Source organism: Trematomus bernacchii, unplaced genomic scaffold (assembly GCF_902827165.1).
Source record: "Trematomus bernacchii unplaced genomic scaffold, fTreBer1.1, whole genome shotgun sequence".
NCBI classification, from domain to species: domain Eukaryota; kingdom Metazoa; phylum Chordata; class Actinopteri; order Perciformes; family Nototheniidae; genus Trematomus; species Trematomus bernacchii.
Window position 1 is genome coordinate 4,510,547 of NW_022987973.1, and position 27,828 is coordinate 4,538,374.

The following is a 27,828-nucleotide window of genomic DNA, read 5'->3' on the forward strand; positions in this document are numbered from 1 at the left end:
TCATGTCACAAAACAAGATGAAAGTGAGCCAAAAATATCTGATGTTGTGCATATAAATACCCTTTCAGCTTAGAGTGATATCTGTATGTGTATTTTGTGATTTGTTTGAATTTAAGTATGCCTTCTGTTTTGTGAAATGTGGTGTACCTTTATCCAACAGAATGGCTTTAATGGCAATGATGTCATGTTGGTCACCCCATCACTTTGGTCCAGATATCATAACAACTCTTGGATGCACTGCCATGAAATGTTGGACAGGCATTGTATTGTATTGTATTGGTGGTGCAGGGAGGATAGAGACAGAAGACTGCAGTGAGATTTCCTCTTTCTGCTTGTGAGTGAAATGCCTCCACAACTATTATATACAGTGCCACTAAATGAGGTAAACACATTATATTCGTCCCATCTGACTTTTTAATTTTCAAGTTCAGTGGCTCATGTTCTTTTAGCTTAAAACCGGAACATATATCTAGTTTGTCACCTGGGGCTCAGTTTTATTTATACAAAAACACTTTCATTTGAGGATTTACCATGGTAATCGCCTGAATCCAGATCCATAGAATATATTTTAAGTTTCCCTTACTACATAACCATCTAAATTACTGTCATAACGTAGTAAATGATGTACGGATATTAAAGATGTTAGACTAGAGATGTGCTGTAAAATCAGCTATAGGCTACTGAGCAGGAATCTCAAAGATAAAATGTGTTTCATATTGGTTTTATGATTACATCTTTGTAGTGGTCTGCTCTGAATAATTTGTGTTTCTTCTTGCTTGTTTTAAGAATCTATTTCTGTTGTTGTGTATTGAGTGTTGTCATCAGTGTTAAATGCCAGCAACAGATCAGACTGATTATACCAGACTAGTAAATGAGTCTCTCATGATATTGGTTTTCACAGTGTGGTCATTTGGTTGATCCGTTCTGAGTGTTGTTGGTCTGCCCAAATGAGAAAATATCTCATTTATATGCATTATGCAGAGACAGAGAAAGGAGCAATGTTGGATGAAGTACTCAAGATATTTTACCAAAGTAAAAGTAGTAATACCACAGTGTGGAAGTTTGCTGTCACAAGTAAAATCGTTATGTTGAAAATAATGTATGTTATATTGTCACGAGGTAAGAAAATTAGGACCTAAATGCAGAAAGAAGATGAGGCAAATATAAAGGCATAAACAAAAAGCAAGCTTTTAATTAAATAAAGCTGATACAAAATGACGGATCAGACTAAGCAAAGCAAAACCAAACAACAAAAATAAAGAAAAACTGCATGAGCCCAGACCAATAGCAGGAACACAGGAAGAAACATAGATGAAAAACCAAGGATGAACACTAGGGGACACCGGCCTATATACACACACAAGACTAATCACAAAGACACAATGGTCAAAAAAAGGCCAAGAAAATATGAAGAGAGTTCACAAAGACTTCACAAATGACAACTGTGATGCTAATCGATTTTGTATTTCAAAAAACCCTTTTTTAGTAACTATAACACGTAGAAAATGAGCAGTGACTATAGTGACTAACTCGATGATTCCTTCACACGCCTCCATCTGTGCTGCTGCTGCTTACTGACTGATTAGCTTGGCTTGTTTTGTCGAGCAGAGCTAAATGTCAGCATCTAACCAGACACCAAACTACCTATCAGACAAATGGATGACCAGCACCTTCCCACGCATTATTGAGCAGGGTGACAACGAGATAGAGTCTGTGTGTGTGAGTTAGAGTGAGTGTGTATATATATATATATATATTTATATTGTGTGGTGCATGATCAACCTGTCGGGTGTTTGCTTTTCAATCATGACGGCCTCGCTGCACATTATTCCTCTCTTAATGGCTACATTGAGATTTTGCGAATGGTAACTAAAGAACATGAACTGTAGACAAATTGATGTTATATTATTGCATCAAACTATTCCAAACATATGTATTAACCAAAAAGTGATCACATTTAAAAGAAAATAAAGCAAGTCTTGTTCTTCAGAATTAACCAAAGCTTTCAAAGTCGTATTTTTGGCGGCTTCATGCATCATAATTCAGTTACTGAAATGTGATATTACTGAGCTATGTGTTTTTGGCCCATTTCGGCATGTGAACCAACAGCTACTGAGCTTATGCTCCATTTTAAAGTGTCACATATAGCGCTTCACTCCCACTCCACTGTCTGGGATTTCAATTGAGTTTTTTGGCATGTTCCACCAGAGCATGTGTAAGACGACATATTTGTCTTGTGTGCCTCTGTGACATAAAAAAGGCTTCAATTTTCAAAAAGGTCTTTATTTTTCTCATACTGCCTGTGCTGCAGCACCTCTTTTCACCCTCTGTCTGGAACCAGAGCCCAGTCTGCTGATTGGTTAGCTGGCTGGCTCTGTTGTGATTGGTCAACCGTCTAGAGATGTCCTGCCCCGTAGCCTATCACATATGTACAATGTGTTGGAGCGCTAGCCAATAGAAGCGCGAGTGTTACATTTTGATGTCACTATGTTACGAAAGTAAACAAAGGAGTCTAATGGACTTCTGACAGGATTTGTTGGGATTTTAGCCTTTTCAGACCATTTACATGCACAAAAACCTATATAACACACTACAGGAAAGGAAAACCCCCAAAAGTATAATGGGACCCCTTTAACAAAGTTGTAGTTGTGCTGTACTATAGAATCATTGCCTTTATGCAAGCAGTCCAGTAGTGTATGCTATGGGGGAACTAAGACAGCGTACTGAGAGTGTGTTTGCCAGCCTGGTGGGCCCAAATGTTCCCAGAAAAGGGAAACCTGCTTTTGTGACAGTTCTGGTTTCTGTTTGTTGGTTTAAAGTTTGACAGTGATGATAAATAACACTGCACCAACGAGCCCTTCATCCCCTTGCCAGACTTCAGAGCAAAAGTGCTGCTGTGCTGACCAAAAAGCTGGGAGCTTTAAACATTCTCTACTCTGAGATTAGTCTGTTTATGAGTTCAGTATTTTTGCTGCAGTACTTTTCTGTGAGATAATTATTAGGTTAGAGTGAAGTAAATAAATCAGTTACTTAACTCTATTGTAAAACGAAATGCAATCTCTTGCTGCAGCTTACATGATACTACTACATAACTATAAACCAGTCGAGGGAAATCTTGTATTCTGCACTGACAAGCCAACACATAAAGGTGGATTTATGTATCTGTGTCAGTGTGTTATGGCTGTACAGACATTTGGAGAGAGAACTGTTTTACATTTCACCGTAGGATTTTACCTGTTGGTCGCAGCAAGAAACAGCCTTTCAGTCACAACACATATGTTATATTATTGAATAGGAAAAAGTAAGAGTCTCTCTGATGTTGTATAAACAAAGAAATAGCAGACTGCAGAATGCCCAATTGACCAATTCAAATCAAGTATTCAACAAAGCAGGGTAATACAAAATGATAAATGATCACAATAGACCACATTATAAAAAGATACCTTGACTGCTTCTGTACTGTTTCAATACACAGCACAGATTTTCCATTTTACTCTCCTCCGCTGCCAGTCGTTTGCTTATGTGGTTCAGTGTGAACAGCTGAAGAGGAGAAGTGAAAGTCAAAGGATAGACAGATTGAGAGTGAGACGGGCAGAAATGACCGAGAGTCACACAGGAGACAAAGGGAAACAAACGCAGTGAGCAAGGCCAGTGACAGGCAGTCCATAATGTAGAGGCAGAACCACACTCTGTCTGTTAAGCAAATAAAAACACACACACACACACACACACACACACACACACACACACACACACACACACACACACACACACACACACACACACACACACACACACACACACACACACACACACACACACACACACACACACACACACACACACACACAGGTAGCCAATCTTAATACAATACAGCTTTATTTATAAAGCACTTTAAAACCTCCAGACCAAAGTGCTGTACAGTCAAATAAACAAACAAACAGTTACAAAAAATCACACAGCACAGCTCACACACCATAAAACAAGTAAAAACAGATCATTCCACAGTGTGGGAGCCACTACAGCTAATATATCGTGACAACTGTAACTTACAAAGTTCAGTAACTAAACTTTAAGCAGAAAATAACTTGTTCTCACCTTATGCTTAAGTCGTTATCGAACTTCATTAAAGTTAGCTTAACAAGAAAGAAAAATAATAGGTAGTCAAGTTACGCAGGAGAAGGAGAGGAGTCTGGATCTCTGCAGCGAGACCCTTCTGCTGCATGAGTTTGTAAGACCTGTTTATAGTTTGGAGTGGGTAGCGCTGTAGCCTTACTATAATTGTCATGCAAAAATATGACATGTTGGATAGAATTTATCCAAACCATATTGTAAAAAGACCCCAGCATTTTTCTTTGACAGTGAAATTGAGGCCAAAACCTTACAAGCAAGTGGTCTTAACTGACGATATAAATCAAAACACATCTGGTCTCTTGAGAAGGCTGTGAAAGTGGATTTTGGATGTTGATTTATGAGACGCACTGGAAATATTAGAAACTTGTGTTGTTGGGGTATGGCAGTGCTGCATACTTGTTAGACTTCAGATTGGATTCAAATGTTTTCTGATACATCTCATACAGACATTGCTCTCACATGCTCAGCTACATAATCACACCTTTTTAAAAGTGATTCTTGTGAGATCTGTAATAACACTGCCTGCACATAACACCCTGTATGTGTCATGCCAATGTTATATCAATACCTGATAGCTGTGAAGTCCTGTGAACAGACACATGGTACATTGAATTCACAACAAAAAATGAGGGGGGGACTGACTTTGCACGACTGTGACTTTGAACTAAAGCCCGGAGACTTAAGGTATGAATAATAAAAATAAGTGTTCTCTGTTTGTGGAGCAGAGAATGAGAGCAGGTGGGAACAAACGAAACAAGGTATTTTAAGCTGTGTTGATGCAGACAATTCGCAAAACATTATTCCCTCATGTGTGAATGGAGGGAATATTTGTTTCAAAGTAGTAGTAGTAAAATATGAAAAGGTTAAATCCAGCAGGAAGTCCTCAGAGCAGCAGGAGTAGGAGGAACAAATAAATAATTCAACAGCTTACACCATAGCACTCTGTATCACGCATGTCACCAGATTTCATTCTTCACAATTAATCAATCAGAGTTTTGTTTTTTTGCCCAATATAACTAATTAGAGATATGTCTCAGTCAGGAGGCTTTACATCAGAACACCCGCTCTTAGACCCTCGCATCGTACAAGGGAAAAAATCTAATATTTGAAGAAATCTCGGGGACAGCGACAGAGGAGGAATCCCTCTCCCAGGACGGACAGATATGCAGGTGTTGTGTGTATACATTAAATAAGATAAACATAGATTACACAAATGATCAAACTGACAAGGTAAAGGTATGTTAAAAGATGGATCAAGTTGGATGTCAACAACTTTCCAGGTTCTGCCAAAAATAATTACGTAACAACACAACAAGAAAGTAAACAAGTCCTTACATACCTTTCACTAATAATCTTGCACGAAAGATTTATACAGTGAATGTGACTCAGGGTGAAGCGTGCTCTAGAAAATACACAGTGTGATTCTGTATCAGACATTATTTATTTAACAGTCCCTTAACCCCCAAATATCCCTTCACAGGAAGACGTTAATCTGTGCTTCATTCCTCTCGAAGATAAACAACAGAAATCACAAACCGTACCCTCAACCAAGCCAAACAACTTGACATATTCTTCTTTAAATAAATGTAGTTTTGAACAACTCGGGATGTATTTTAAAAACAGATGATGCAATTTCCTGTGAGGTCAGCCGTAAACCGAGTGTATGCACTTGAATATAGCACATGATATGCACACAGTACATGGCATACATAGGGGCGGTGCGTTTAATGTTCTAACAGCAATTAAACTAAAAGGACATACATCTATTTGACTTCTTATTGTTTCAAAGAGATAACATTGGTACTTTAACTGTCATGTGGAAGTGACTGTAGACTATAGCAATGACATTTATAGAAAGGCTGTCGATACAATCACTGAAATATTATTTATGTCATGCAATGTGTTAAGAAAACATCTTCCATGCTGTTCATGTTAAAGGCAGCAAGTACTACACGGACTTTGTTGAGATAAATATTGTACAGTTGAGTAGTTAATCATAAAAAAGGCCATAAAAGTGCATTTTCAAATCATAGCTGGTAAAAGATTTAGGTAGTAAATGTAGCACATATTAAATAAACCCTCAACTAATTGATCATACTGCATAAAGCTAAATGTTACCTTCAACCCACAGGCCAATAACTTCACAAGTTACATTCAAGTAATGTGTGAACTGAAACTCTTAATTTTCTCAACTCAAAATGTTTGTCATTTTTAAAATCAAATGTACTCTTAATTTGAAATGGTTTCTTTTAAATCTGGCAATCTGTATTATACCCGAGTGCATACAAGGCTAACAGGGGAACCTTGTTTAACATGATTTAGCAGTGATGTACATGTAAAGTAAGAGTAGATACTACTCAAATTAAGGATGTTGTGTGACGTCAAAAAGACAAATGGGACATTTTAAACAAAATCTATTTACTTAAAAAAAAAACTTTAAAAAAAAAGGCATATTTGTAAATCTACAGTAAAAACCACGCTTGATTATATGTTGTAGGATATTATAAGGTCATTTTATTCATAGTACATCTTGGCTAGTACTAAACTACTAATGATTTTTGCCTGAATCTGTTTCAAGCACAATCACCACCTGGATTATGTTCAGTTGAAACAATGAAAAATGTACAATTGTTTGGGTAATAAGGCAACAAATAATTAGAGTGTAGGGTCTGGGTGGATACAGGGCGTAAAAAGGCACAGGACTTGACAAATACATATTTTGCTTCTATTCACACGGTTTTGTAACTTGAAGTAAGTTCTGTGTGAACATTATGCGACCTAATCCTTAAGAAATGTGTGTTGGTATATGACAGATTGATTTGCTGTTAAAAGTTGTACATACATTCATACAGAGTAGAAGAAGGGTTGCTTTACCTAACAGTAACCCTGAGATGTACATTTGTTATGGCAGTGGCAAAGCATTAATAATCATCTTTTTAAATCAAAATAGAACTTCATTTTCATATAACACCAGAAAGAAATATAGTTTGAAGAGTAAAATGTTAGGCTTTGATAAAGAAAATGTCAGCATTATAAACAACCCTTGTTGTGTTGGACACATCATAAAAGTTCAGTAAATACTGCAGGGTACTTCATACAAACTTATTCTCCATCCTCAAATTTAAACATAATTCATTTTCAAGCTCAAAGTATTTCCAGTTGTATTTACAAGGAAGGCAATCAAAGTATTGGTTAGATGATAGGAGCCGCTTCACATGTGGTTGTTATAAAAGGAGCCTAGCAATGATTTTATTGGTAGCAAAACATAAAAACAACACTGGTATAAAAGTAATATTAGTAATGTATATTGTGGTTTTGTGTTGGAAATGAACAGACTTATTTCATGTCATATTATAAAAGAGGAAGCAAAAGTGGATGTATTGTTTGTCTGCCTGAGACTCTCCTGGGCCCAATGCAGCTAAAAGCCCTGATCTCAAGGAGCTCTTAGAGGTCCCACACATGCATTAGTAATCTGTATGTTAACACAGTTATTAATAATTCACACCACATTCGGCCCTTTGACATTTTTTGTTTTAGATACATATGTTCAAACTAAAAAAGGAATCTTGTTGTTGAACCTTTCCTTTGGACCAAAAGAAAAACATGTAGTAATTGTGCAGTTCAGTGTAAGCTCACACTGTGGCTGCAGCAGCATCTGGATCCACGGAGTCATTCAACTAGGGGCGTTGGCTGGAGTCCATTTGCTGCTTTTTAGTTTTTTGTCTCCGTCAGTCGATCTCTGGCATACACATGAACCACTTAGCCATGCGGCCCTGACTCTTTGCTGCTCTTTGATGTGTGTTTGAGTCCAGCAGGTCCATGTAGTGACCGCACTCACTGATGGAGTCTTCAACACGGGTTATGTACAGCCAGCTGATAATCACACCGAAGAACTGGAGACAGAAAGACAGACGGAAGATGATTAGAGAAAGTTGTCAACATGTGAGCTCTTCATTTCTCTTAAATGTTTAATTGCTTCCCTCACTTGCATGTTATATTATCCTTGTGTCCTTATACCTCTCACGTCAGAAAGGATTATCATATGCAAGGACAGGAATCATTTAAAGAGAAATTAGACCTCTTTTCCCGAGCTGGATCACCTGTCAGCTGGCATGTTGGAGCATATCAGTGTAGTGATGTGCCCCAACATGCCACAAGTGAAAATATCTCTGCGTTTTTAATTATGCCCAATCATTAAAAACCAGTTTTCTTTATTTATATTGCTCTAACAGATCTTTCAGATGACAGTTTGATATATCTCACATCAATATATACTTTCACCTGACTCACAGGCATTTTCTGCCAGCTACTCAATAATCATAATTTACTGCTCAAATAAATACAAAATAAAAATAAAAAGACTTTCCCTCACCCCTGAATATAATATCATCCATGATAATAAATGCTTTGGTGTTTTTTGTGAAAGATAACAGAATGCCTTACATTTCATTACAAACATAGACACTTTTCTAATAAAATCTTCCCAATAAAATTGTTCATTTCCTAAAGGCGGGTAAAGTTATTTCATAATCATTGATCTAGAAAAACTTGAAGGATATTTCATTGTAAAGCATTGTCCTTTAATCATCACAAATAAGCCCACTTGACATTTTCCTTGATCTCATAACATTTGTACTTTTTCTTCAGACAAGATAACCTTCCTGTTCCTTCAGCCGATGGTAGTGTCCATTAAGGTAGAAGTGAACACAGAGATCGTTTCAGTTTGCTTCTGATAAGCAAAAGGCTCAACACTGTAGCCGTATTTTCATCAGATTATTTATTTCTAGCTTTGAATCAAACATCAAAAGACCGCTTTTACTTATACATATGGAAAACTGTGCTGAGCAATATGACTATAAAACTGCCTTAAGTGATAGTTTGTGACGTGCGTGTGTGCTTGTGCGTGTGCGTGTGTGTGCGTGTGCGTGTGCGTGTGTGTGTGTACCTGAGGCAGTAGGATCCCTAACAGCATTCCAGCCATAATCTTATAGTTGTCCATGAGCCAGATGAAGAAGGCATCCGTGCAGCCTCTGATATGGATGGTCTCGATCAAATCCAAACGCTGTGGGACACAAATAGCTTGTTACAGGCTTCAAAAATTACCGAAGACCTGCAGCATAGTGCATCAATCAATATTGGGACCTAATAATCTTACATATCAAAATAAAAATTAATGTTTCAATCTATAAAATAACTGAAATGACAAAGTCCTCGATGTAAGTCAGTTATCACTATAGTCAATTCAATACACAGCAAACATTTTATATTTTGCCTCATTAAAAAAACACAAAAACTGAAACTGAAACTGAAAGAGAGGAGCTGCACTTCAATGAGACATCAGTCTTCTCTTAATTCAGGACCCGTCCACAGGGAGACGAAACCGATTTCGAACCAAAGTCAATTTCAAAAAAGTCTTCCGTCCACACGGAATCGGCTCAAGAAATGTGTCCGTCCAAACGAAACCGCTCAAAACCGCTGGAGACGCTGTAGTACATATGCCGGGCCTGTAAATGGCGCTGTACTTCCGCCACAAAATACACCAAAAGCAGCGAATAAGACCCCCCCGAGCATGGGCATAAGGCATAAACAACAAACAAGGTAGTTCATGTAGTTCTCCATGTCCACTTGTTGCTGATGGTTGTGGTAGAGGAGCTGTAGATTTTGCACTAAAATCTGTATCAGGGTCAGTAGCGTCTGGAGCACGAACGCAACCCGGTGATCCGCCATTGTTGTTGGCGAAACGCATCAGCAAAGACGCGGGGGTGAGCAGGAGAGGCGGGGCTATGGCGTCATCGATTCAGGAAAAGATCTTAGAGGGCGTACACACGGAGCCGCAAGCGTGTCGTCTCCAGATTTACCCACTTTGGGAGCCGGTTTAAAAGTTTATCGGTTTCAGAGCGGCTCCGTTTCGGCTTCGTGTGGACGAACCGTCTATATACGATAAAGAACTTTAGCGGATATAACTGAAATCGTCTCCGTGTGGACGGGGCCTCAGTAAACAGCCTTTGACGCCTTACCTCTTTTTCCAACACCTTGTACCCACACAAAGTGTTTGCCACTTCATTAGGCTGGAGGGAGAGAAGCAAAGAGAAGAGATGAAGTTAGGAGGTAGAAATGAAATGTGGGAGACAGAACAGCAGAATCAACAGCAGACAAATAAGGAGGCAATCTCGAAATTGAACCCGACACACATCATAACTGCCCCTCTCATGCACACACTGATGAGAGTCCTGCTACAAGATTGATGAAGACATCAAAATAAAACTGTGTGTGTGATATTGAGCCAACACTGACCACAATACTGTTGATTGTTGATCTTTAATAAAGTGCTGCCAACACAGAAGTTGGCATCGCCCTGGTTCCCTCAACAAAATGCCAATAGTTGTTTCTACAGTCTATTATTACAGAAAATAGGCTTTGTGGCCAACATCAGCTTATTATACTTACACATTTGTATATGTAAGATGATCTTTTATGATTGTAGAAGCATAAATGAGAGAGGCGGATGCAAAAAGCTAACGTGCGGTTGTAAAAAAATGACTAAACTGTTGCATGACTTAAAAAAGTGGAATAGTGTTCAGTGTGGTGACATTTAATTTCGCCGATAACCTCATAGTAGACATATATAGACAATGTTCATAACTGCTTTTGACACACACATGTACAACCTTTAAAATTCAGTGGGGTTATTAACTGACATTTATTGTGCAAAAACAAAATGTAAAATGTTCTTGATTTAATCAGAGACCTTATTTCAGGCATCAAAACAAAAAACATTTCCATTGAGACAAAGTAAGCAGAAGTGCAACATTACCAACTCATTTCTGGGTTTGAGGACTAATTTCTGCAGCGCTCTGGCTTTTTTATGAGAGTGTGTGTGCATGTTTGTGTGTGAGATAACTAAAGTCTGTGTACTGTATGCAAACATGTCCCTTATGATTTTGAGCTTGTAGTTTTCCATATTTAAAATATTATATATATATATATTCAAAAATGAAACGACAAACTGACAATCTCTCGTGGCCGAGGGGGAAAAGGAAGGGAGGAGAGGTTGCCTTTTTAAGTCATTATCTTATGTGCTATATTAATCACATTTGTTTTACATTTGGACAAGATTATTAAATCAATGATTTGCAGGACTGTGTCTAGCATGAAAAATATCAATATTTTATAATGGCTCCAATTTTCAAATGGAGCGGTACATGACGACATGTTTGCTTTTTGCAAGCACTTAATAATAAATGTTACATATTCCAGTATTGAACACCAACCTTCAAAGCTAGTTAACACAAATACATCAATAGCATTCTCCGATAAGGGTGGTTTGGCAGCTAAAGTTAGCAGTGATTGAAAGGAAAATGATGATTTCAGCATAGAATATACATAAAAATGGTATGGAGAGCTGCACCTTTTTTCCATTGCACTTCTTTAAATTCTCTGACTTGTTACGGAGGGTTAAAAAAGCAACAATTTTGGTGCAGCAGAACAAGAGATATCCTCTTTCCTCCTCCTTGTCACAACCTGGTGCATTACCCATAATGCAACTCTAATGTCAACAGTTAGATCGACAGTAGAGTGTGTAGTTGTAGCAGTAGCGTGATATTTTAGCTAATTGGCAGCCCTCAGAGACATTTTGTGTGGACCCTGAACGTGACAACATACAATTTAATCACTTCCACATTCAATTGTCACAACTCACACCACTAACTAGCGTCTGTGTTGGAATGACACCTTATAGAAAAGCTACCTGTTGCATAGCAACTAGTGGCACATTGCAAGTGGTGATAACAATGCTGCGTCATAAATGATCGTGCAATTAGCTAAAACTGGCTATTTCAGTGGACAACTTGACAATGGAATGTGGAATTATAGTGTGAAAGGTGTGCATTTTCCCTTCACGACCATCAACCCCATGCTAGCATCAAGCAAGGCCTCAGAACAGAGAGAAGCTTCAGCCTCGAGCTGATACGTGTCGTTTTCTAGGTCACTGCGCTTGTTCTAGGTTGTCCATTTCATAATTTAAATACAATATACGTTATTTGTCCCTGGGAAGGTGTTTAGGTTATATGGAGAGACACATTTTACATTAAAGAGTCCCTTTTTTTTTTTTTGGGGGGCCTACGTGATAGGCTAAGGGGCGGGACATCTCTAAGATGTTGACCAATTACAACAGAGCCAGCCAGCTAACCAATCAGAGCAGACTGGGCTGTGGTTCCAGACAGAGGGTGAAAAGAGGTGCTGCAGCACAGGCAGTATGAGAAAAATAAAGAGCTTTTTGAACATTAAAGCATGGAGACATGTCACAGTAGAGGTACAAAATACAAACATGAACCTGAATAAGTATATTATGTCCTCTTTAAAAAAAAACACAACAAATGCTTTTTAATTTAACTTAAAATGTCAACAAGTTCATAAAATATGCCACTAACATGTATTCATTGCATTAACATTGTGGCACATACAGTTACAGCAAGGTACTAGCAGAATCAATAAAACGTAACGTTTGTCATTGTTTGGCGTAAGACTTAAAACCAAGTAGTAGTGCAGAAAGTAGGGGCAGAAATCTGTGTAATATTAACAAAATTAAGCCCATAAAAGAAAGCCATTGCTTGCCTCTGTATTTTAGTAACAGCAGGTGGAGTAGCGGTTTACAGTGGCGATAATACTCATATTAATGGGAATAGTGATTCCTACCTTAGTAGTAATGCAGCAGGTGTAAGGAACTCCGCAGGCCAGTGGACCCGGTGCAGTGCAGTTGTGATACATGTTGACCGACCAGTCTGAGTACTCCTGACCCCCGCAACACTTAAACTGCCAGAGAAAAGAAAGATGGCAAGTTGAGTCAAGTGCAGGAATTGGAAGGAGAAGGTAAGACAATAACGAAAGATCAAGAGAGGAGAGAAGAGGAGATGTGAGGAGGAGATGGAGAGAAGGGAGGCAGGGATGAAAGAGAGATACAAATAAATGTAACAATTTGATAAGCAACATTTACGGATTAAATGAGCCATCATTTTTCTTACAACAATTCGCATGTAATTATAGGTCTGTGTGTGTGTGTGTGTATATATATATATATATATATATGTAATAATAATAATGTCGACATTCTCTAAAAATCTTCTTTGTCAGATTAACTGACGGTTACGTGATGTGAAGGCTGTTCAAACCACACTGCTAATGATAATGATAATGTAGCCGTACATAATGTTCATTTAAATTAACATTGTACTGGAAATTGAACAACAAAAAATGCCACTCCAAATAGCGACAAGCACACACACACGGTTGACAAACAATGTGGCTCTCAAGTTTCTAGCTCCCACCACCTGTTACCCAGAGACTCCCCATGGAAGTTACATAAGATAATCACTGTGATTACCCACAGGTGCGCAGTGGATGAGCAACAGCAGCATGAAAAAAAAACCTCAATTAAAAACACACACACACAGACACCCAAACACACGTATGTTACAGGTCAACAAAGTGCACCGTGAAACATCTGTTGATTGGATAAATACGAAAACCATCAGAGACGATTGCTTAAAATCATTTTAAAGGAATTTTTCTGCCCAAATTGATAGCACTCTAATTAATTACATCACAACAACACTATTAACTTTACTTTGTAGCAATACTGTAAAATATTTTATTAGGGAGCCAGAAAGAGAACATATAACAAAAGGTCAGACGGTAAGAGAGGACAAGACTAGTGATATGGAGAAAGGATGAATAAATGAATACATAAAAAGTGATCAGTATGCTGACATTTTGCCAGAGTGCCAGGAAGTTTCTCCCTCTACTTGTTGGCCTCACTTGATACGAGCGCTTTTTATCCAGCACCGGGTCAGGACCCCGAATGAGGTTCACAGTAAGGCAAAGCAATTATGATTCAATTAATGTCTACAAGTGTAGGGTAGTCCAAAACTATTATTACTGCACACTGTGTTAAGAGCTTAACAGCGCGACTGTGGAACAAAAGGTAATTCAAAAATCCTGCAGTACATTCTGTCTTTGGGCAGATGATTGAAATTGAGTCCAGTTCAGACCGGACAAAGACCGACATTTATAAAGTGCAAAGCTTTAACAACAACTGCCAAGTAAAAATTCTTAATAGCCACCGACAGACAAGATGAACAATCTGTGGACAAGGACACAACAATTACACCCAGCGGAGGAAATTGAAAGAAGAAGATTGATATTGATTGAGCACACACACAAAGGCCATCAAACAAGCTTTGACAAGAAACCCTCATGAGAGATGAGAGAGTGATAACACCAGCCTGGATAGAGTTGGGTACCATTCACAGTTGACTGGATAACAGCACATGGAATTTGCTACCAGTAGCTTTTACTGTACTTAATCTCTAATAGCAAAAATATAATTCCAGTTGTAAAAAGTAAGCTTAAACTCATTTTCAATATTGTACATTTTTAAAACATTAGGTTAGGCATTTTAAACACTCCACAAATTCAATCCCCTCCCCCCAACATCCAGCCTGTCAGTCTGTCACCAGGGCTCAACGTGAGACAAACACCAGGATATCTCGGAGGAAGCTCTCGTGGGACCTGTTGCTCTGGCCAGCTTTGAATTCTGCATTACAAATACTACAGCTTGCATTTAGAAAAATGTAAGCACACTTTGTACTCTCCACTCACTTCACAAGCTGCAGGGATGCTGTATTTCACTCTCCCTAACCCACACACTCACTCACCGCTGAGCTGCTCTGCTCTCACACAGATACGCTCTCTGGAACCAACTGATTAAATGTGAATCGATACTCTGTAACACCAACGTAGTTTGGACGGTTCCTCTGAAAGTACAGATTTGGGACACAACTTTACACCTAGCATCAGATAGAAAATAAATCAAAGGACCAAGAACTCTGGAGGTCCCTGTCGACAACCTATACTCCTGAGAGGGTGCTAAGGGTAAGTTAGTACAGGCAGTTCAGGAGAAGTTGTGTCCTCACAGGACACACTTAAAGTACCCATCTCCCAAAAAACCTGACGTACCAATGCGACAAAGGGAAGATGAGAGAAGAAATTGTGAAGACTCCATGTCACTTTCATATTTAAGACTGGATTACAAAATGTGTTAATTGAAGTTTCAGTCAAATTCAACACAAATCAAATGTATTTATGTTTCCTTCATCTGTCTCAATCAAATGCCATTTCCGTTTGTTCTCAGTGCTGCAGATTCATTTTATTAACCGTTATCTCTTTATATCTCTTTTTTCTTATTTAGTCTATGTTAACATCTTCAGAGGTTAATCACTGGGAGACAGCCCTGAGAGACAGTCGAGTCTCTGAGTAAGAAGTATTTGCAGATGGACTGATTTAGTTGCTATCTGCTTTACTGACTGATGACTGTCTGTTCACTATCTGACTAACTGAACAGCTAATTGACCAGCTGACTGCTCAAAGTGTGGCCCCAAGACAGAAGTCAGGCCATCCTTTGCTTCCTGCCGTCATTATAACATGCCATCCATGCAGCAACAGCGTGACAGATCTTTCATGCACTAAGGTCCACATTGAAAACAAAGCTCCAATACCATTTAAGATCAAATTGGTAGGTACATTAAAGGTTTGCGTGCCATTAGTAGCGCGTTCACACCGGAGTACTTTTCCCATCTCCCATAGTCTAAGTCTAGGATTTCCTTTTCCAAACTATGTAATTAACAAGAAGCAAACGCTCTCTGCAGTTACATTGGGCGCTGTATTTTTTCCATTAAACTCACCAAAAACGCTATAGAAGTAAAATTAACCATTTAACTCACACCAACAGGAAGCAAACACAATGATCTTCACTGTAGCTTTCCACAGAGTGAAGGGCATCGGCACGGGGACATTATTTGCTCTAAATTAACAGTAATGATGACCCAGGTTATTTTTTGAATGTTGATGACTTATGTGGTTAAAACCTATAATCAGGAATAAACCCCCATCAAGCCTGCACCAAGCTGTTCTCTTTATTGTACAGACGTGCCTGCTGTGAACTGTATTTGCTTTGCTGCAGCTGCTTTAACACTAAAAGGGATCTTTATCATCCCAGCACCGAAGGATTTGCATTAAATTGACAATCCCATTTGTTTATGTTGAATATTTGAACCCTTGTGAGCTATAAACTACCATCTGTTTATAATGTCTGTGTCGACTTTGAGAAAACAGTCGGTTTAACAGTGGATCATATTTAGAGAATATCATAACATGTATTCATATGATTCTTAACCCTCCGGTATCATTCGATTGGACTACGCAAATTAGTCATTCGGGACAAAAATGTCTTTGATAAAAACATTATATTTAAAGGTTTTTTTCTCAACTTTTTTGGGTTCAATCTTTAAAGCAACTTCCGCCCTAATCAAAAATACCAAATATTTAATCATTTTCAGGTTTTTAACCCTTTAAATGCCATTTTGAATACATGAAATCACTGTTGTTTTTCATGATAAAAACAGAGAAAATGATTTATTTTCCATATAATACATATCTGGGGAATGGCTTTTGATCACAGTCTTGGATATGTCGAAGATTAGCAACAAAATGTTTTTTTTTGCATTATTAGTTTTTGCACAAAATCCGATTAAACAAAAAAACTCCCACATTAGTCATTCGGGACAAAAACGTCCACAGTGATACCGGAGGGTTGAAAATATGTTCCTGTCAATTTGTAAAGGCCTCCATTAAACAACATTGCGAAGAGTGTACCTGTAATCACCTGATGCGGTACTTGGTGGTGAGCACTAACAAACCCTTATCCATCATCTGGCCAAATATCATGCCTCTATCATGTGCCATCCCATAGCAATTATAGTGACAGATCGTTGTGCAGCGTCACTTGATCAATTGAAGACGGACACAATGCAGGTAATGGCAGATTATAGCGACAAAGATCTTTAAAGAGCATGCCGTTTTTTTTTTTTTAGAGCATCAGAGACGGCAAAGACCAAAAACCAGCATGTAAAAAAAAAGAGCCGTTACGTGGTTTAAATGGCATGCCAAAATAAATATGGCAAAGAAACAACAACTATTCCTGGCAGTCGTGAAATGAGTGACACAGATGGCACTTGGTTAATCAACTGATAAACTTGGAGTCATGTTTCTCTCAGTAGAAAATACACAGAATTTCTTCTATTTCTCATCAATCTGAACTGTAGGCAACAACACATTTATTTATTTCGAGCTTTATCATACCATATTATATTCCTGCTCTCATTTTCATCTTCTTTCCCTCTCCTACCTACTTTCTTTGTATTTCTGACAGGACTTGCTTCCCACATATTATCTGCTTAGTCCTCACATACATCTGTTGACTGAAACAATAAAAAAAGGCAATGCAGTTCATGACTTTTGTGCTTTTGTATAGTCATGCAGATATCTTAAAAATAGCATATGAAGAAAAACAATTGTGTCGGTAAATGTTCTGAAACAGCAGACACTACCTCCAGTACGCAAGGGTTTGAGATTACAGTAACTGCACTGCCAAAGAAGGATGTAACTTCTGAGGCAGCCTCACACTGATAACAAATACATATAGAAACTCAAAAACAAAACACTTATATTTTCACCTCTAGTCCACCTTCAGTGTCTTGTACATTGTAATTTGACTTTGACATTTGAAGTGTAGTGATGCCTTGCAGGCTCATGGTTCAGGGCGGGGATTGTCATGTTATCAATGAGGTAAAGCACTTGTAATGCCACAAACTGACAGACTACTGATGTCACATAATAAGTATGAGCCTTCCTCACAATGGTGCTTAAAGGGAAGATAATGATGTATAATTGTATCTCTGTGATGATAAGAGCGGCAACAACAGTGGGGCTACAGTAATACAACCAGACAAAAAAATCTATCGTACCACGTGAATGACGGACTGTTCCTCTCAACGTTAAGCTGCCTCCTCTGATGGATCGGCACACTTTGATCAATCCCCGGCCGCTAATTACATGAATCCAGATGTCAATAACAGACAACAGAGTAACAACTTTGTTTTTTTTTCAGAGAGATTCACCTTTACATTTAAAATAACTTTATTAACAACCCATTTCTAATATTTTGTTTGGTTTTTCTCCATAGATTGTGTATGTTTTTCATCTGTTTCTAGGGTACTGTAAAATGAGAAGATATATGATTATCACTTTAAACATTTCACTCATAATGCCATATGTCATGATTGCACAGATGACATTACATAGCTTTATTGTTATTCGACAGACTTTACTATATTCAGACTACTGACCTTTCTTTTCTTTGTAAGTTAATTGACAGTTATATAGAAATAATACAATAGGTAATGAACAGCGTATGTGACTTGGGCTTAAGAGCTCATCATAACTCAAAAACAGCTTTTTATTAATCATTGGCGTTATACTAAATTATAATGCATTCGTTGCCTCTTCCCAGAAAAAACAGCATGTTACTCCACATGGGACTAAATAAATGCCTGGCTTGGCTTTAATGCATTATAATCAATTTATGTAACACATGGGATTTAATTTATGAATTGTATTAGTGCATAAGGGGATTAGCATTCAGACCTCTGAGATCATCACACAGATCCAAAATGCGTTACTGATAACATGGAATCAAAAGCCTTCTATCTTTCACTGAGCTTTGACGGTTGATCATTGTGGTTGTGTGTGTGTGGTGTGTGTGTGTGTGTGTGTGTGTGTGTGTGTGTGTGTGTGTGTGTGTGTGTGTGTGTGTGTGTGTGTGTTTGTGTGTGTGTGTGTGTGTGTAGGATTTATTAAATTGTTCTTGTACCGTCTTCTGTTTACTGTTATTGCTTTTCCTGTAGATATGTTATCATTACATTCATAAACACAAACTACTCGTTTTGATATGCATTTTAATGTAAAACACATTGAGTTTCTCATGTTAAAATGTGCTTTGTAAATCCAATTGCTTAGCCCTGCTTTGCCCAAATGCCACCAAAGCCTCCTGTGATGAATCCCAAATGAACCTATAAATATGCATGATCACATTTTAGTCACACTAACTCACACACAGCGCTTGGCAAATTAAGTCAGTGTCTGTTGAAACGACCGAATGGCTTTGTTGTTTGTACTGCTGCAAGACTTCTTGATATAAAAACAGAACATCCTGATTCAACGGGTGTAACAACACTGAACGCTGTAACTTCAAGATAAATTCACGATTGATGGCGTGGGCGGGTGTCTAGAGTTACTTCAATTCAGAGCTTCTTGCAATAAGAACCTGAAGTGGTTTATGATTACTTTTCTGATTATCTATGTAATTGTGAGCACTTAAAGGAACTTGCTGTCTTTCTGATTGTTGAAGCCACAGGCAGCCATTCCTGGTGGAATAACTCTCACTTTCCCATTAGAGAGTGGATATAAAAGGTCAGCTTGAAATGTACTTTATACAGCATATAATATGACCTGCCACTAATTCATAGTTTTGTTTTTTGGCTCGGGGATCTTTTTTTCATTTCCTGTTGATAAACACCTGAAACAATTTAGATTTTATATGTCTTTTATACATAAATATGTGTCCCCGGTGTGTCAGGGAACTCGCGCAGCGTCAGAAAATAAAACCCTCTCTTTTCCTCCGTACCCAAATCTCTAAAAACGGGGGTACAACGGAGCTGATCCAGATGTGCGTCCGATATGACGTAATATTGGAAATGTGGACCCACGGCACTATCAGAAACGTTGCTATTAGAAACAATGCCCGACTGTTTTGCACGTAATATGGTCTGTGTTTACATTAGCATCGCTAACACTCAGAGCTAACCTGTACTGCACAGAGCATGTGTGTGAAGAAGCAGGAAATAAAAAGGAACTCACCTTGTGGTATAACCGGCAAGAGAGAAAGCCTTTGAGCTCCATACTGTTTCAGAAATAATCCTTGATAATCCATGATATGGCGTTTCATCACAGCAGTATTTAGTTTAGACAGTAGCTGCCGGGTCCCGCATGAGCTCAGCCCCCTCCTTTTTTTTATTTGTATCAATTTTATTAATTTTTTTAAAGCTTTATACCCAAATCAGCACTTTTGAAACAGGAAGTGAAATAGAGGGATATGAGGCATGGCTAGAATGGTTGATCTGTTTGGTATTTTGAGCAAAACACTTCATAGACATGTTTTTTATATATCTGAGACCTATGCTATTGCCTACAAATAGCATGATAGGTGACCTTTAATCAAAAAGCTAACAGCTGGGCTTTGGCAACTGAGAATCACAGTTGGTTAGGGCTGCATTTTAGAGTGTGAGGAATAATCAAAAAGTGTGAACACTTCTAAAGGTAAACGTGTTTGTACCTGCTCTGATTTGCTATAGTTCAACCGGTTTTCTTAAAAGCTGAGAACTACAGGCTCTAAGCTTTATTTTTACTTTTTCCCAATAGCATATTCAGATTCAGTAAAACAATAAACATTTAAACAACATTCAAAATAATTAAATAATTCTATATGATACCAAGTCACACTTAAAAGAACAGGGAACAAAACACTGTAAGAACTGCACATTTTCCATAATGTCCAGTCACCAACCCACGCACAACAGAGATTTATTTCCATTGTTTACAACCAAGAAAACATGTGTCGCCGTTGACTAATTTACTCAACAAAACACACGGCCACATTCAGATATTGTCCTCACAAATACAGATTGTAAAGACTAAGCCAAAGCTTTAAGCCACTGAGGTGCCGCTTTGTTTACGTAACTGACGCACATTAGCTTGTCTGATGAAACTACTTCGGTAGCAAAACTTTACGTTTAGCCTTTCTGCAAAACCTGAGTAAACAAACATTGGTTCATTCTTATATCCTGAGTGCTAATATGCTCCCAGATCAATTGGCAAAGTCCATTTAAGAGTGGAATCAGTCTCAATCCCCACTAAAGTTTTCTTTCAGTCCTCTAGAAAACCCTTAAATCTCTTATACAGCAGGACACGAGCAGCAGCTTGACACAGTCACAGGAAATATACTGTGAGATATAACCACTGCTGCCAAATGGCTTTCCACCATCACTGAGGCTGTTTGTCGTAATAAAGGAGCAGAGCAGAGTGCCAGTGAGTTAAGAAATCCCATTACAGAACAAACATTAAAGAAAATCTGCTACCAAAGCAAGCTGGCCTTCTTGTGTTTGGAGGGATAATGAAGTGGAATTGCTTTGGAGGTACTGTAGCACACTCCAAAGCACACGCTGATGAAATTATCGACTGGATGACATACCAAAGTAAGATGGCAAACCACTATTTCCTGCATTTGTGAAACTTTTGATGCAGGTGGCAGAGAGTCTTTTCATCAACAGATTCATTTGAGTTGTGTGTATCCCAGCCTGGTAAATGTGTGTTCAATAATCACTCCCTTTTAGCTCTGGTTTTGGTCTCCATCATCTCCTGAGGGAAATATATGACTCTTTGGCAGCTCAACGCTCTACTATGTTCATCAGTTAGTCTCTAACTGTGAAAGTCTGCTGTGTAGTGCTGAGCAGGCAGTGTGCAGTGGGGTTTAGAAGCTTTTCCCCTGGAAACATACGCCTGGTGCTTCTGGTAAATGCTATGACAGACGTTTGAGAGACCCAATGCTCTGTAGGTTCATCTATATTAGCGACCCTTTTCACATTGTCACGCTGTTTTCATCTTGTCTTATCTTTCTGTAAGAGTTCAACGCTAAAAAACTCTGCAGGACTTTGTCATTGGAGTTTGGTCAGATTTGACTGATGATTTAGAAAAATGCCAACAACACCACTGCCATCACATTAAGATGGAACTAATTCAAACTCAACTAATGCACTGATTGTATAATTTACAATAGTATTTTCTTTTTTCTATGTTTAATTTCATATTGTAAGGAATGCTTTTCAGTCCATAGCCTACTGTGAGCCGTGCCTTTTTGAGAAAGTGTGTGTTTATTGTTTGTAGATTGTAATACAGAAGTATTGAAAATGTTCCTTTCATTCCTTTGATAATGAATAAAGTTGATCAAACGTCCAGAGGGCAAAATGTTACTTCACCCTCGAGCAAGAGGATGGAGAAGGACACTTTGCCACAACGGTCTGTTCAGAATAAATTAAAAGAAAGATGAAATGAGAGTTTAAACCAGAATATGAACCAAACTGTGACTTCTTTGTACTGTGACATGCCTACAGAAAATATGTGGAAGTTTAGACCTTCACAATCCAATCTTATATTTTAAAGCTGACCAGTTTCATTGTAAAGTGAATCAAACTGAGGCAGGTGCTCGCTAAAGCACCAAATTACCTTCCACACAACAACAGCCAATACGTTCTGGCCTTCAAGCGGCCTAAATATAATTCAATCAGGAAACAATCCTGCTCCGCTGGAACTGGTGCTGGTCATTTTGCACATTCCTTAATAGCATGTGGCATTTAGCCTGCAGACTGAGGCATTGTTTGTCTTTTCTCTTCTTCCTAATATCAGTGGAGTTTGCCGCAGGCTGCATCTTACTTTCCAAGTGGGAAATGTCTGCTGACCCCAAACACTGCAACCCCTTGTGCTTAATAAAAAGTTGGTTTCAGGCTGTGTGAAGCAGGTGCAGTTGGATGGCTCCGCAAAGTTATCTGATTATATTGAAAACAACTAGCTGCGATCATTTCATTTCATTTCAAGTCCTGACTTGCCGTGTAGTGCATTCATATTGTGAGTCATGCATTGCATTATGACATAATTATAAAGACACTAAATGACAACCTTACCTTCCTCTGCACAAAGTCCATGATGTTTTTGAAGTCAAGGTCATCATAGTAGTTAACGATGCCTTTTCGGATGTTTTTGTTCAGTAGCCCCACTGTCTGTAAGAGGGAGAAAAACCAACAAAAGAGAAACAGATTGTGAGTCAATTGGATGAAGGACGTCATGTTAACACAAGTGTTTTGATCCACAACATAACTGATATACAATCAGAGTGTCACACAGGCAGCTCTCCAGAGGAAATGCTCCGATTTCTCAAGGTGACTGATCCACTGAACTGGAATATTAAATGATGACAGTTTGACAGCTCACATCTGTCAGTCACAATCTGGTGCGGCGGGGTCACCTTAGGTTAATGCATCGGTCTATCCAGAGACTGAGAATAAATATTTGCAACTTTAAAGTCCATTAGGTACAGTCATGGAGAGCTTTTAATTTAGGGAACTACAGTATTCCACTCATTTCACTTCACTCTTTGTTTTGGATACATCAGTGTTATTTATACTTCATTAGAGAAGAGGATATAAAAAGCATTGAGCCATTCAGGCCTGCATATTCTCCGTCATTTTTCTCTTTAAAACCACCAACAAACTTGAGACTGCTCCCCTCCTGAGATTTGCAGAGCGTAAAGGCACTTTGTTTTTCATTAAATGTCTCTTTCTTCTCCCCTGAACATATCAGATATTCACAGTGAATATACTGCATTATGTGCAACGCCGCCATATTTAAACCACATTACAATAAGCAGATATCTAGACTCCGAGTTAGTCCACTGAATCGATTCCCTTTGAGACACTTTATCATTATTAAAGAACTCGCTATGAGCTCAAACACAGTGTTCATGGAAATGAGGGGAAAGAAAGTGAAATCTTATATCTTTTCAAATGAGGCAATGAAGTTAAGATATGACATATTAGAAGCTGGGTTTGATGGGATCTTAAATAGAACTGCCATTAGTTCTGAAATATAAAAATCATTATGTTGATCATTTGGTTTTGCAACGTGGCATAAACATTAAAATGCACCACACGATATTATTGCAAAGATCTGTTCCAAGACGGCCATTATTCAATTGAGGGAGACGGTTGAAAGCATTAAAAAGTGGAGAAATGAGACACTGATACTCAAGCCTTTCTCCCCACTGGGCCACATTAAGATATCTATGACAGATCTTTGTATCAAGAAAACTGATGTTATTAATTAAAACATTTAAATCCGAGAACCTATTTGTCAGTTCTAACGCGATGTTCGTGTAAATGACATGTGCCAAAATAGGATCTAGATTTTTATGTTCACTTCTACAAAATGACTTTCAAAAAATGTCATAATGGAAACAAAGATTACAGTAGGTTCACACCAAGTTGTTCTTAATCACACAACATACTTATGCTTATGCCAGCTACAGCAGGTACATATCTAATATAAAAGTTTAGCAGGAAACAAAACGATGAAGGATACAGTGGCTTGCCTTCTTATTTAGATGCAAATTTAAAAAGGAGTTTCATGCAGATATGTATGTTCATGACAAGGATTTCAATCTTATTATAATCAACTAAAGGAAGTCAGCATAATGTAGGAACCCTTAGTATTTGTCATGTCCTTACCAACGCTTTTTAACAGTTAGGAAAAGAAAGGATTCTACAACCCTTTCTTTCTCCCTCAGAAAATCAAAAAATGATCCTTTACCAGAAAGACTGGGACACATGTTTTGTATCTTTCAGGACCGTCACTAACCCTGATAACTGTGATGAATTGTTTGTTTTGTATAAAAAAGTAATTCCAAATCAATTGATAACTTCCAGTTTTAACACGTCAGATAATTATTTAGGGTTTCTGGTCCCTTCATGTCTTCTTTGCCCCCCCGAAGCGTGAATGATACTCAAGAATGCTGCTTGACTAGTCACCGCTGCATAAATACAACATATCCGGCTGTGTTAGTATGCACGGAAACATTAAGGGATGTTATTGCTAAGAAGGAAATGAGATCAAAAACTGAAGACAAAAATAGAGAGCAAGACAAAGAAAGGATGTGAGAGACATTTTAGATGTGAGAAAGACAGAGGTGAATACAAAAGACACAGACAGGTCAGGGAAGCAAAACAATTCATCAGCATAATGATACCATTTTAATGATAATGATATAATCTTTAAAAAAAGGGATCAATTACGATGATACTGTCTCTGTACATTTCCGAGAAATTACCAGAAATATGTGGAAATAATCCTGTTGAATGCCGTGTCACTGATATATCCATTAAAGTAGAAAAAGTGGGATGAAATCTAATTACTAACTTGCATGGCTTAGTTTATCTTTGATCTAAAATATGCGATAAGATGTTTGAAGAATGATTATCATAATTATATAAATGTACTTTAATATATTCTATTCCACTACATCAAATTGGTCGCAGTTCATTATTTTGTACCACCCTGTGTAGTTAAAGTAATCTAAAAGATTTCCATATAAATAAATATCTTCTTAGTCTCCATCTATCTCTGAATGAGGCAACAGTGCAAGAACGTTGAGCTTCACGCCCACTGATGAAAGCTCTTGAATTTGCATTATTACGACAAGATGGACTTTCAAGTGATCTTGTTATATTGCACAGCTGCCATGCAAGGTAAATCCTGTCCGCCCGTCAATCTTGCACCAAAGATGTTGATATTGAAGTGACTGTTAATTTGTATATATTGATTGTTGTGTTTGTTATCTTAATGTGTGCATGTGTGTAAATGTGTCTGTTTATTGTGTATATACTGTAGGATATACATATTTTGTACATATTTTTATACATATCTGTATATTGTATAATTGTATTTTTGTATTCGGGATGGTTGGAAACGTAATTTCGATCTCTCTGTCTGTACACACAAACTGAAAGATTGACATTAAAGTTGACTTTGACTTGATCAACATCGTGGACGCTCACCTGGTTCCGAAACACCAGCGCCAATATTCCTCCCAGCAGCTCCAGGATCAGACACACAGAGAGGGTGTACATGAACTGTGAGCAAACAGAAGAGGAAGAGCCATTATACACCTTTAACTTATACACTTCAAATGTAATATTTATATTCATAATATAACATGTTGTGGTCCAGAAGCGTCTTCCAACCAGCTTTACAAACTTTGAGCCAATCTGCAGAGAGGAATGGTCGGAAATCTCTTTAAACAGTGTGCCGAGCTGCTAGATACTTACAGTAGCCCACATACTTTAGGCTGCAGTCAAAAGGTGGCCTAATGTGTAGGGATTAAATACTTTTATTTTCTTTAAAAGATCTGCTGACATAATTAATTTTGACCTTTAAGATAAAGTATCAGAGTTTGCTATAATCATATTGACTGGAAAAATGTGTTTGAATTGATTTGTTTTCCAGACAGATCTGATCACTTTCAAGGGGATTGAATACTTTTGAAAGCCACTGTATATTCTTTGAGTTAAGTTATCAATACATTTAGAGACAATGAAATCATGATTTTTTTTTACCACAGCCTCAAAGCTATACATCCGTTGAGGTACCATGTCTCCTCATAGAGTTACAAATATTACTTCGAAGGTGGGCACCAAAGTTTTCTATTTTTATAAATAAACAATATGACGTCTTGTGCCACAGGCTTGTCACAACCCTCAACCTGTGATGTGCTTTGTTTTGCGGTCACGAGAGGCCGCCTGTTTTCTACAGCAAAAACTTGTTTAAATTCTTAATTTCTTCCCCCCACTGTATTTACATCCCTAAATGTTTAAGCGTAAAAAGGAAAGAATATGGTCCCATGCCCAAAGTGAACTGCTGTTTAACTTCAAATGACTCCTGATGGCAAAAACTATAATATACCTGCATGCACACACTGTAAACCCAAATTCATATGATGGCTTGCATACTTTACCTGTGTACCTACACAATTTAAAACCATCACATATACAAGGATGAATGTCACTTCTATGCAATATTTCAGCTAGTAACAACTTCATGTGAAACTACAGGACCATGGCAGACTAACACACAACTTCACTAACATTGCAGGAAACATGCTTCGACATGTTCAAGACACATCACCGAGAAAACCAGGCCGACCCCGGGGGGCTGCAGCGTTGTCACTCACTGACACGATCTGCAGGTGAAACATGTCATGCCCCGACAGGTGACTTTCTCCCCCTCCATCTTCAATCTCTGAGGTACTGTGTTTCATTATCAATGTGTTGCAGGTCAAATGTGTCCTTTTCTGTCAGGTATTGCTCATAGCACACAAGACAACAGGAAATTAACCCTCTAATATATTTGTGTTTGCATCTTTAGGAATATGTTCTTTATCTGCACAGTATCCGCTTTCCCCATCCCACATCACTTTAAGCTTGGTTAATTAATTAATTATGAGACATACAGTTTTAGAAGAGAGTATGTTAACTCATACTACATCTATATATCTCAGTGTTATAAAAAAGGCATTTATTGCCACAGATAGAGGTAAGTTTAAACACACTGGTTCAAAACTAATTCTACTTTGTAAATAAGAAGTGAAAGCATGGATTGTTCTAGTGTGTTATTCTTAAAAGAAAAATAAATACAAGATACAAAAGCATCATAGTAGCCACTTTCCTTCAAAAAGATAAATCACTTGGCACACCACTCACCACTTTCAGAAGCGTTATATTATCCCTCAGTGAACCCAGGACTCCAATGAGTGAAACAATAAACATGATGATTCCCAGAAGGATCAGGATTATCGACGGGGCCAAAAACACTCCATCCAGAGTCTTGAAGCGTTGTCTCTCCACCTCAGCGTAGATGCCAATGCCCAGGATGAAGCCACCTATCAACTGAAAACACAATAAGAAGCAAGTTGGTGACTATATTCATGCAATTTCATAGCCATCACTTAGCTGGATAAACGATCAACAGGTTATGTGTGGAAGAAGCTAGAAGAAAGTCCCAGGGTCAACAGGTTTTAATATCGGATCTACACATTTGATCAGAAGTGGGGCTTCATAGTTGATACATTTCCATTTTATTAAT

The 27,828-nt window shown here is 38.1% G+C and overlaps 1 protein-coding gene across 1 annotated transcript in view; it reads right to left on the reverse strand.

The window, feature by feature from the left end:
- Positions 1-5,561: 5,561 nt before the first annotated feature.
- tspan15 (tetraspanin 15) overlaps positions 5,562-27,828 on the reverse strand; it is a 40,817-nt gene continuing 18,550 nt past the window's right edge. The window contains exons 2-8 of the mRNA XM_034116682.1: positions 27,447-27,632; positions 25,746-25,820; positions 22,821-22,916; positions 12,829-12,945; positions 10,152-10,202; positions 9,080-9,196; positions 5,562-8,027 (exon numbers count right to left, since the gene is read on the reverse strand). Coding sequence (XP_033972573.1) covers positions 7,863-8,027; positions 9,080-9,196; positions 10,152-10,202; positions 12,829-12,945; positions 22,821-22,916; positions 25,746-25,820; positions 27,447-27,632 — 807 coding nt within the window. The 3' untranslated portion in view covers positions 5,562-7,862. The remainder of the gene's footprint in view (positions 8,028-9,079; positions 9,197-10,151; positions 10,203-12,828; positions 12,946-22,820; positions 22,917-25,745; positions 25,821-27,446; positions 27,633-27,828) is intronic.